This window comes from Pelobates fuscus, chromosome 3 (genome assembly GCF_036172605.1).
Source record: "Pelobates fuscus isolate aPelFus1 chromosome 3, aPelFus1.pri, whole genome shotgun sequence".
In the NCBI taxonomy this organism is placed as follows: Eukaryota; Metazoa; Chordata; class Amphibia; order Anura; family Pelobatidae; genus Pelobates; species Pelobates fuscus.
The window spans coordinates 352,514,500-352,526,078 of record NC_086319.1 but is presented as its reverse complement, the minus strand read 5'-3'; the positions used below and the strand labels follow the sequence as shown (position 1 = coordinate 352,526,078).

General features: G+C 46.1%; 1 protein-coding gene across 2 annotated transcripts in view; it reads left to right on the top strand.

Moving 5' to 3' along the window:
- Positions 1-7,445: 7,445 nt before the first annotated feature.
- GOLGB1 (golgin B1) overlaps positions 7,446-11,579 on the top strand; it is a 40,380-nt gene continuing 36,246 nt past the window's right edge. The window contains exons 1-3 of one of the 2 annotated variants that reach the window (XM_063449179.1): positions 7,446-7,527; positions 9,146-9,249; positions 9,532-9,678. In XM_063449179.1, coding sequence (XP_063305249.1) covers positions 9,163-9,249; positions 9,532-9,678 — 234 coding nt within the window. In that variant the 5' untranslated portion in view covers positions 7,446-7,527; positions 9,146-9,162. The remainder of the gene's footprint in view (positions 7,528-9,145; positions 9,250-9,531; positions 9,679-11,579) is intronic. The other variant, XM_063449180.1, reaches the window with a different exon arrangement.

Here is an 11,579-nt window from a genome sequence, read left to right as displayed (position 1 = left end):
CACCCTGAAGCAAGGGGCACCCTGCGGCCGACACAACTCACACATGGCCGGCCGGAATTTTGAAAAAATAAAATAAATAAATAAATTGCGGCGGGGCTTACCTGCAGCAGGGTGGAGCTTACCATGCGGCGGGGCGGGGCTAAAAGTGCTGTGTAACTGCTGGCCCCAACAACCAGAATCCAGGAGCTGCACTGCCTGTCTGCCTCCACAAGGAACTGCATAGGTAATTATGTGTGATTGTCAGTGTGAGTGTGACTGTCTGGCTGTGTGTATGACTGCCTGTGTGTGTGTCTGTGTGTCTGACTGCCTGTGTGTATAACAGCCAAAATGTCTGCGTGTGTGTGTGTGTGTGCCTGTGTGTGTGTATGACTGTCTGCGTGTGTGTGCCTGTGTGTGTATGACTGTCTGCCTGTGTGTGTCTGTGTGTATGACTGCCCTAGTGTGTGATTGTCTGCCTGTGTGTGTGCGTGACTGTCTGCCTGTATGTGTGTGTGTTTGGCTGTCTGCCTGTGTGTGTGTGTGTGTGTGACTGCCTGCCTCTGTGTGTGTGGATGTCTTCCTGTGTGTGTATGGCCATCTGACTCTGTGTGTGTGTGTGTGTGGCTGTCTGCCTGTGTGTGGCTATCTGCATGTAAGTATGTGTGTGTAAGACTGTGTGTGTATGTGTGTGTGTGTGTAAAACTGTATGTGTGGCTGCGTGGGTGTGTGTGGCTGTCTGCCTGTAATTGTGTGTGAGTGTGTTTATCTACCTGTAACTGTGTATGTGTGTTACTGCCTGTACCTGTGTGTTTCTGCCTGATCCTGTGTATGTGACTATCTGCCTGCGACTGTGTGGATTTGCATGTTTTAATCTGAATTAAATAACCATCACACACAGCCCAAAAAAACAGCACAAATATCACATACAACCAATACATGTATATCACACACTGTTAATACACCCATTACAAATATCACACACAGCCAACACATAGCATACATATCACACACAGTCATCACACCTACTATCACATACACAGGCAACACAAACATTACATCATACATGAATGACTGGGGGGGGCGCTGTGAAGATTTTTTGTACAGGCCGCCTAAAGGCCGGCCCTGATTGCAGGTGCCTACTCTGCTAAAATGTACCCACCTGGGAGGAGAGCTCAGTCTTCCTGCTCCTCACTGCTCAGTTGCGCGCGCCATCTGTAGTGATGCCGGGTGCCAGAATGTCAAATTCCGGCATCACTAAACTGCGCGCAAGGGAGCAGTGAGGAGCAGGAAGACAGATCTCCAGATAGAAGATCCCCACGCCAGCTCCCAAAGGTAGGGAGCATTAAATAAAATTATGTGAGTGTGTGCAAGAATGTGGAAATGTGAGTGTGTGTCTGTCAGTGAGTGAATGTGTGTCTGTCATTGAGTATGTGTGTGTCTGTTAGTGAGTATGTGTCTGTCAGTAAGTGTTGCGATAGCCGTAGCTAGACAGTGGAGGACCTTGAGGTGCACAGAGGCACGCAATGCCACGTCACAGTCCGACATGACATCGACGTGTTCCACCTTAACAGGGTTTCAAGAAATAGCGGGAGGATCTGCTTTGACACAGGGTGCGGATGGCGCCATTTGGGGTATACCAGAGGCCGGACTCCGGAGTCGCATACTGGCAGCGACAATGTGAGTGGAGTCCGCTTGTTGGCTAGAGGGGGGTGCTGAGATTTAGAAGAGGGGGGACTGGGATTTAGTATGGAGGGGGCTGGAATTTAGAAGAGGGGGATACTGATTTTTTTGTAAAAATTTAAGATTTTTTATTTATTTTTTTGGTGGCCCACATAAGCAGTAAACCTTGTTTATTTTGTCCACGCTAGACTTTTGAGTTTGACGTGCTTGCTTTATGTAATCTGGGGATACAGCAAGTTACTGCTCGAAGTAACTCCAGCACTCCCAAGCAACCAAGTCCTGCTGAATCTTCAGAGCAGAGACTGGGCCCCTTAAAACAGCATTAACACCCAGCACTCCCAAGCAACCAAGTCCTGCTGAATCTTCAGAGCAGAGACTGGGCCCCTTAAAACAGCATTAACACCCAGCACTCCCAAGCAACCAAGTCCTGCTGAATCTTCAGAGCAGAGACTGGGCCCCTTAAAACAGCATTAACACCCAGCACTCCCAAGCAACCAAGTCCTGCTGAATCTTCAGAGCAGAGACTGGGCCCTTAAAACAGCATTAACACCCAGCACTCCCAAGCAACCAAGTCCTGCTGAATCTTCAGAGCAGAGACTGGGCCCCTTAAAACAGCATTAACACCCAGCACTCCCAAGCAACCAAGTCCTGCTGAATCTTCAGAGCAGAGACTGGGCCCCTTAAAACAGCATTAACACCCAGCACTCCCAAGCAACCAAGTCCTGCTGAATCTTCAGAGCAGAGGTATCATCTCTGGAAGATCTACTCAAGAATACCTGTACTACTGTTTCCTTTAAACTCCTATTTTAAGATTGTGTTCTATTCCATCTCCCTCCCTATACTATCACTACTTAATTGATAACTATATCTCCCATCCTGATCTTCTGTTTTTGTTTTTCTTAAAGCTGGTATGATCATGTAATTTTATGTTCATTCCCTAAGACTCGTTGTTAATTGTTTGTTTAGCTAGTGTTACTACTCTCACTGATAATCTAGTAGATTTATGTTCATGGTTTATGACTTTCACCTATCTGATCCTTCCTATCTTTTTATCCCAAATGTTCTCTCCTTTTAGTTTTTCATCTCTAATTAATTACCTCAATAACCCCATGTCTCCCCACCCATAATAGTGTGTTTTGTTTCTTTTTTTTTTTTTTTTTTTCTAACCTAAGACCTTATATTTCAGACTGGGCCCCTTAAAACAGCATTAACACCCAGCACTCCCAAGCAACCAAGTCCTGCTGAATCTTCAGAGCAGAGGTATCATCTCTGGAAGATTGCCCACCCCACCCTACGGTCATCAACTTACTTACTTACTTACTTACTTACTTACTTACTTATAGATAGTGCACATCAGCTGGTTTCCTTAACACACCAATCAAGTCACTAAACCTCTCCTCACCTGAATTCATTTAACACACTGCATCCTTACATTGGTTTAAACACTCATTGATATTTGTGTGTGTTTGTATATATGATCTACATATCTATATAATACACATTTTCTCTAATGTTCTCCCTTCTGTTTTTCACTTTAACACTAACTTCTCTGATCACTAAAATATCCCTATCCTTTCACTCACCTGTCCCTGGCAACACAATCATCATTACTTCCACCTTACTCCCCTCCCCTCTCTATTCATCCCATGCACTCTACACATACCTTTCCAGCCTATCTCCACCCACTCCTCCCAAATCCTCTACATACATACCCTCCTACAAAACTTTCAAATCCTACTCCCACCTTCACTTCCTTTCTATCCTTCTGCTCCTAGCAGCTGGTGATATCTCTCCAAACCCCGGTCCCCTCTCAACAAACACAGCACATACTAACCCAAGGACCCACACTAATCTCATACCCATCTCATGTTCCTCTAGATCCTCCTTCAATACTGCCCTCTGGAACGCACGCTCTGTTTGCAATATAACTAAATCCACTGCTGTCCATGACTTCTTTATCTCTCGTTCAATAGATTTACTAGCCTTAACAGAAACCTGGCTCTCCCCCTCTGACACTGCCACCCTTGCATCTTTGTCCTTCGGTGGTCTCCAACTTACCCACAACCCAAGAAACTCTGAATGTAAAGGTGGTGGTGTTGGGTTTCTCCTCGCCCCTCACTGCTCTTTTAAACCTCTTCCCACCCCCCCTTCCCTCTCTTTCCCATCATTTGAAATCCACTCAATTCGCCTTTTCAAACCCTTCTCTGCTAACATTGCTGTTATTTACCGTTCCCCTCTTCTCTTCCTTGACCACTTTGCTGCCTGGCTACCCTATTTCCTCTCTTCTAACATTCCATCCCTAATTCTCGGGGACTTCAATATTCCCATAAACCCACCTTTGACCTCTGCAGCCACTAAACTACTTTCAATGACTTCCTCCCTCGGACTATCGCACTGGGCAAATTCTCCCACCCATGTAGCTGGCAATACCCTTGACCTAATCTTCACTTATGCATGTACAGTAACTAATATCTGCAACACTCCATATCCACTCTCTGATCACCACCTCTTATCATTTGCTCTTGCGTACCCCCTCACGCAACAACCTCAGCCTAACCCCCCTCAACTCAGGAGGGACCTAAATTCTCTTGATCTCCAACAGTTGTCAGCTGACATTGATTCACAACTGCTGTCCATCCCTTCCCTCTCCTGTCCTTCACTGGCCATCTCCATATATAACTCTACTCTTACATCTGCCTTGAACACTGCAGCGCCACTCCAAACAAGCACCTCAAGGAGGACCCGCCCCCAACCATGGCATACTAAATCAACGCGCTACCTGCAAAGATGCTCCCGTTGTGCTGAACGCTCCTGAAGGAAGTCTCGTACCCAATCAGACTTTCTCCATTATAGATTCATATTGTGTTCATACAGTGCAGCCCTTGCCCTTGCCAAACAGTCCTATTTTTCCTCTCTCATTAGTTCATGCTCCCGCAACCCCAGGCGTCTCTTTGACACCTTTAATTCTCTTCTTCGCCCTGCTGTGGCCACCCCCAAAACTAACCTTACTTCTGATAACTTTGCATGTTACTTCACTGACAAGATTGAATAGCTAAGGAAAGAATTCTCCCCTCCTTGCCTTTCTGTTTCTCAATCACACATAGATCATGCCTTTCCTACCCTTCAGACATTCTCCCCAGCTACTGACCAAGAGGTGGCTGCTCTTCTTTGCTCCTCTCGCCCCACCACTTGCCCACTCGATCCTGTCCCATCTCACCTTATCAGATCTCTCTCCACTTGTCTCGTGCCTTCTCTAACACACATCTTCAACTGCTCGCTCTCTTCTGGCATCGTCCCTGCTGACCTTAAACATGCCACTGTAGTACCTATACTAAAAAAAACATCCCTCGACCCATCCACCCTCTCTAACTACCGTCCCATATCCCTGCTCCCTTTTTCCTCAAAGCTTCTGGAAAGACTTGTCTTTACCCGTGTGTCTCATTTCCTCAATTCCAACTCTCTCCTTGACCCCCTTCAATCTGGCTTCCGCCCTCTCCACTCTACAGAGACTGCCCTTATCAAAGTTACTAACGACCTAATCGCAGCTAAATCCAAAGGCCACTACTCCATACTAATTCTTCTTGACCTCTCAGCGGCCTTTGACACCGTTGATCATGCTCTCCTTCTTCAAACTCTTCAATCGCTTGGTCTCTGTGACTCTGTCCTCTCGTGGTTTTCCTCTTATCTCTCCCAACGCTCATTCAGTGTCTCCTTTTCTAATGATACCTCCTCCCCTCGCCCTGTCTCGGTTGGAGTCCCCCAAGGCTCCGTCCTTGGTCCCCTTCTATTTTCTCTTTATACTGCCTCTCTTGGTAAACTCATTACCTCTTTTGGACTCCACTACCACCTGTACGCTGATGACACCCAGCTATATCTCTCCTCCCCGGACCTCTCCCCTGCCGTCCTGCAACGTGTCACTGCTTGCCTTTCTTCCATCTCTGACTGGATGTCCTCCCGCTTTCTGAAACTCAATCTCTCAAAAACTGAGCTCCTTGTCTTTCCTCCTCCTAATACTGATCCTCCTCTTTCGCTCTCCCTTCATGTTTGTGGTACCAACATCAGTCCATCCTTGCAAGCGCGCTGTCTTGGCGTCATACTTGACTCTGGTCTCACCTTTGAGCCTCACATCCAGCATGTTGCCAAATCCTGTAGATTCCATCTTAAAAACATAGCCCGCATCCGCCCCTTTCTTGCACCAGATACTACCAAGGAGCTTGTCCATGCTCTAGTAATTTCCCGCATGGATTACTGTAACCCTCTCCTGATTGGTCTTCCCAAAAGCCGTACTGCACCCCTACAGTCCGTAATGAACGCTGCTGCTAGACTGATTTTCCTCTCTAGTCGTTTCTCTCACACCTCACCCCTCTGCCAGTCCTTACATTGGCTTCCTGTGTGCTATAGGAGTCAATTCAAGGTACTAACTCACACCTATAAAGCACTGAACAACTCTAGCCCCTCTTATATCTCCTCACAGATCCATAGGTATGTCCCTTCTCGGTCTCTCCGCTCTGCCCGTGACCACCTCCTGTCCGTTGTCCGCACTCGTACGGCCAACTCGCGCTTGCAGGACTTCTCACGGGCGGCTCCCTTCCTATGGCATAGCCTGCCTACCGCCATCAGACTCTCCCCTAGTCTTGCATCTTTTAAGAAGTGCCTTAAAACCCATCTCTTTAGGAAAGCTTATGGCCTCCAAGACTAACCAATACCTCACATACCTGTCTCCTGCCCTCTCCTAAAGGGCAGTCCACCTTATTTGATTGCAAATTCCTGTCCTAATGTGTTTTACACCCCACCTCCTATAGAATGTAAGCTCGATCGAGCAGGGTCCTCTTCAACCTATTGTTCCTGTAAGTTTATCTGTAATTGTCCTATTTATAGTTAAATCCCCTCTCATAATATTGTAAAGCGCTACGGAATCTGTTGGCGCTATATAAATTGCAATAATAAATAAATAAATACAGGGAATAAATCCCTACCCCTGGCCAGCCCCTTTAATGACTGTAGGTATTCAGTGTGAGAGTACTTACCGTGCTCCACGGATACCAATACCCGGTATACAGTGAGTACCCCCAGCCCTGCACAGCAGATCACAATGTGCCACAGTCCATGGTGTTGGCGCGTAGACGGCTCCTAGTTAACTACATCATGGCGGGTCCGGATTTTTTTTTTTTATTGTTTTTATTATATTTGTACGGCGCACCATAATAGCAATGCAAAAAAAAAATATATATATATATATATATATATATATATATATATATATATACGCTAAAATACACCTAAACGAAATAGCAAATAATAAAATACACTAAAATACACTTTTTTACAGATTCACCAGATGTTTCAAAACTACAGCTTCCATGATGCTTTGTCATTCTAAAAGCATGCCATGGCATACAAAGCATCATGGGAGTTGTAGTTCTACAACATCTGTGGATCTCCCTTTCAGGCAGCCCTTTGAACCCTCTCTCCAGCTGAGCTCGCCAGGTTACAGAGCTTTAATCCCACTGACGTCACGGCTCCTGCAAGCTCATTGGCCGCCTCCTCACAGCGCTGCCGTGAGGTCATTTGTTTTACTCCGCACATTTCTCTCCTCATTGGCAAAAAAAAAAACAGCCGCGATTGGCTCTCTGCGGATATGTTGTGGGCGTCACACCGGCTTGGAACTCGGCGCTCGCGTGGCTGATTGGCTGGCACGTCCGGGAGAGGGGGCGGGGCTTGTTCGAATCCGGAAGTACCGTGTTGCTGATGTGGCCGGAGGTGGAGCCGCTGACCCTAAAAGCTCGGAGAGAGATAAGGAAGGAGCCCAGGTCCGTCTCCTTCTCCCGCAGTGAGGGAGCCCCTGACTAGACAGAGATCCGGGGAAAGGTAACCGCAGCTCGGAGTGTGCCTTCTCTGTACCCGGGCGGGGGTGGACAGCGCCCCCCTTACCATAGTAACATAGCAACACAGTGACAGGGTGCTCGCAGCCTGGATTCATGTAATGTGTCTGTGCTGCTGGGCGGCGGATATAAATTACTGTATGAAGCATTTATATGCTGCTGGGTGACTGATCAGTGAGGTCCCCCCCCCCCCCACTGCAGGATAGGAATCCTGCCTACTGCAGGATAGGAATCCTGCCTACTGCAGGATAGGAATCCTGCCTACTGCAGGATAGGAATCCTGCCTACTGCAGGATAGGAATCCTGCCTACTGCAGGATAGGAATCCTGCCTACTGCAGGATAGGAATCCTGCCTACTGCAGGATAGGAATCCTGCCTACTGCAGGATAGGAATCCTGCCTACTGCAGGATAGGAATCCTGCCTACTGCAGGATAGGAATCCTGCCTACTGCAGGATAGGAATCCTGCCTACTGCAGGATAGGAATCCTGCCTACTGCAGGATAGGAATCCTGCCTACTGCAGGATAGGAATCCTGCCTACTGCAGGATAGGAATCCTGCCTACTGCAGGATAGGAATCCTGCCTACTGCAGGATAGGAATCCTGCCTACTGCAGGATAGGAATCCTGCCTACATCAGCATGAACACGTTGCTTGTATCCAGGAAACCAGGGGGAAATCTGGCAACCCTGACTATATTTGGAGACCTCATAAACTGCTGATAAATAGAATTTATGTGGTTTATTTGGCAACCTTAAATAAAGCAACCCCCCCTGTTCCCTCCCTCACCCCCCATTCTGTGGAGGGAGTCTGCTTATCACAGGAAGATTCCCAGGTTAGCTGATATATTTGTTTTCCATTAAATGACACATCTCTGATATGGGCACTGTGCCAGCATGATTCTATTATTATTCTTATTATTGCCATTTATATAGCGCCAACAGATTCTGTAGCGCTTTACAATATTATGAGAGGGGGGGATGTAACAATAAATAGGACAATTACAATAAAAGTTACAGGAACAATAGGTTGAAGAGGACCCTGCTCAGGCGAGCTTACAGTCTATAAGGAAGTGTTTAATAGTTGCTTTGATGCTATACTAGAGAATTGGACACAACTAAACCCCCAAAACCAGATCAATGCATGCGAATATATATTACTCGCTTGGTTTGTGGTATCAAATTTTTTTTCCCCTCAAACATATTCCATAAGTAACACTAAGAACAAACCCCACTATCACACAACTGTGCATGATGTGGTTACGGTGTAGGTTCCTGTATCCCCGTGCACCTAGTTGCAATGTAAGTGCCTGTGCCCAGTGCACTCGGTTGCATTAAAGGCTCCTGTGAGCGTGGTTGCGGAGTCAGTGCCTGCAGCCCTGACTCCGCAACATTTGTATTGTTTATTGTTGAGTGACAATGTTGATTTGTCATGTCATTTACAAAAATTCAAAGTGTCCATCTTTGTGAAATGTCAATAAAAATAGTATTTAATGTTCGCTAAGTGCCAGATGAATTTATTTCTTGCTTATTATGGTGTTACAAATGATAATGCTGGAACTCTTCCTTCTGTCCATAATACAACTGTGGGTGTTTTTATCATGTAGGCTGGGTCCTGCTCGGGATGTTTAGCCGTCTTTCTGGTCTCGCTAACACGGTCTTGCATGAACTCTCTGGTGATGGAGAGGCAATTGAAACCACCGGGATTTCGGTGAGTTAAGTCAGTTGTCAGTCAGATTTAGGAATACATGAGGCTACTTGGGTCTAAGGCTGCCTAAGTGTAAATATATATATATATAATTTATTATAATTTTTTGTTTAAATTAGGATTATCATTTTAAAGGTATGAGTTTAGAACATGAGATTCTCTCATATAATACTACATTACCAAGAGATTTGCCCTTAGTATTTGTTTTTAGAAGATTGTTAATGTCTTACTTCACTTAGAGCAAAGAGGTCTGGATAACCAGGTATTCTTACTGGTTTTAAACAGGATCCCGTGGCAGTGGACAGTTCAGCAGAAGATATGTCAGAAGATGTGAAGGAACAACTTGCTCATTATGAGCAGCTAGTGGTCCAGCTGAAGATACTTATTCAGCAGAAGGATGGAGAGATTCAGCAGAAAGATGCACAACTAAAGGTACATAGAAAAAGTGGTGTATTTTTGTTTTGTGCTGCCCTACGCATGACTAAACCCAGGCACCCCCCTAATATAAACTTGCCCCACCCCTTACTGTCAAAGCCGCACCTCTTCCTGATGAAGAACCCACCCCATCCTCTTTAGATTCCACCTTTTCCTATTCCTTTTATATGGTACCTATAGTGCCCCCCACTCGACACTAAGGGATTAAAACCTCTTCAGTCACTAACTCGAATCCAGCGCTGATGTCCTTTTGGCGCTGGGTCAGACTCCTCCTCTGCGCTTGCATTAGGCTTCCCTATAGGAAAGCATTGAATCAATGCTTTCCTATGGGGATTTAGCAGACGCAGGATGTCCTAATGCACTGCATGAGGATATCCAGCATCAGTTAGGCGACATTTGTTTGCCTAACCCCCGGGAAGTCCCTCTGGTAGACTAGAGATGGAGTTAACCCCTCAAGGTAATTATTGCTGTTTCTGAGAAACTGCAATAATTACACTTGCAGGGATAAGGGGACTAGGACACTGCACCCAACCACTTCAATGAGTTGACGTGGTCTGGGTGAGTACAGTGTCCCTTTAAGCACACACTCTGACAGACACATACACATTCACTGACCAACATACACTGACAGACACAATCTCACTCATTAACAGACACACAAACACTGAGACACTCATTGACAGACACACTGATAGTCACACACTCAATGACAAACAGACTCTCACAGACACAAATTATTACTAATATAATTTAAAATTCTCCTCTCAGCCTCCATACCTGCAGAGCTGGCATGGGTCTGTTGTTGGGGGTCCAGTGGGGCTGCTGGTAGGCGTGCGGCTGTGTTGGCAACAGAGGCGGCGAGAGATCTGTGATCTCCCTACTCTGCTCCCTCACACCTTGCAGGCCATCTACTGATGCCGGAAATGATGTCATATTCCGGCTCCCACAACATCCCCAAACCGCGTGCGAGGGAGCAGAGCAGCAAGATCACAGCTCCCTCACCGTCTCTGATGCTAACACAGCTGCCAGCCGAGGGGGCCATAAGATGGCCAGCATACCAGCTTTTGGACCCCCCCAGGACCCGGAGAACACTGTGGAAGCCCGAGTGTGTTAGTGCCACCCCAAGGCAAATGCCTAGTTTGCCTTAGGCTAAATACACCACTGCACAGTTTGTGTGTGTGTGTGTGTGTGTATATGAGTCTCTGCATAAGTGGAGACAGCATCAAACACACTTTGCAGGAAAGATGGAATGTAAACTTATGTGTTTCGTAGAAATGTGTTGGTCAGATATTGTTTGGTTAGTGCACATTTTGGCAAAGATCCAATTCCTACCGATCAAGTGTTAATTACCATTTCTATATTTTAAACAACTTTTTCAAACACAGTTTAAAGGGCCACTATGATTTTAGCACTTCAGACATGTATTCCTAATGCTATAATCTTCTCCTCCCTATTCAGGAATTAAAGAAAAATAGTTTTTTACTTTTTTCCCTTGCGCCCTGTCTCACTTGGTGCAGACGTCCACTTCTCCTGTGACTTTATCCTGCAGGCATTGCTTCTTTGTCTTTTCATCCAATCCAATGCTACTCATAAAGAAGCATTTTGGTCGAAAAGCACATGCATGGCAAGCGCTTCTCAATGAAAAATATTCAGAAGAGGTGGCTTGTCCGACTCTGTTACTCACGACAGAAATGCCTCACTTGCTGTCAGTAAGACAGCAACTGGAGATGTGTTTAACCCTGTAATGGAAACATTGCTGTTTCTACTAATTGTCAATGTTTTACATTGCAGGGTTAAAATGACAGGGCACTGCACCCAGACCACTTAATTTTTCCTTTCTTATTTTGTGCTGCACATAGGATTGATGTTGTTTGTTCCAGCAGGACTTTCCTGGGGGA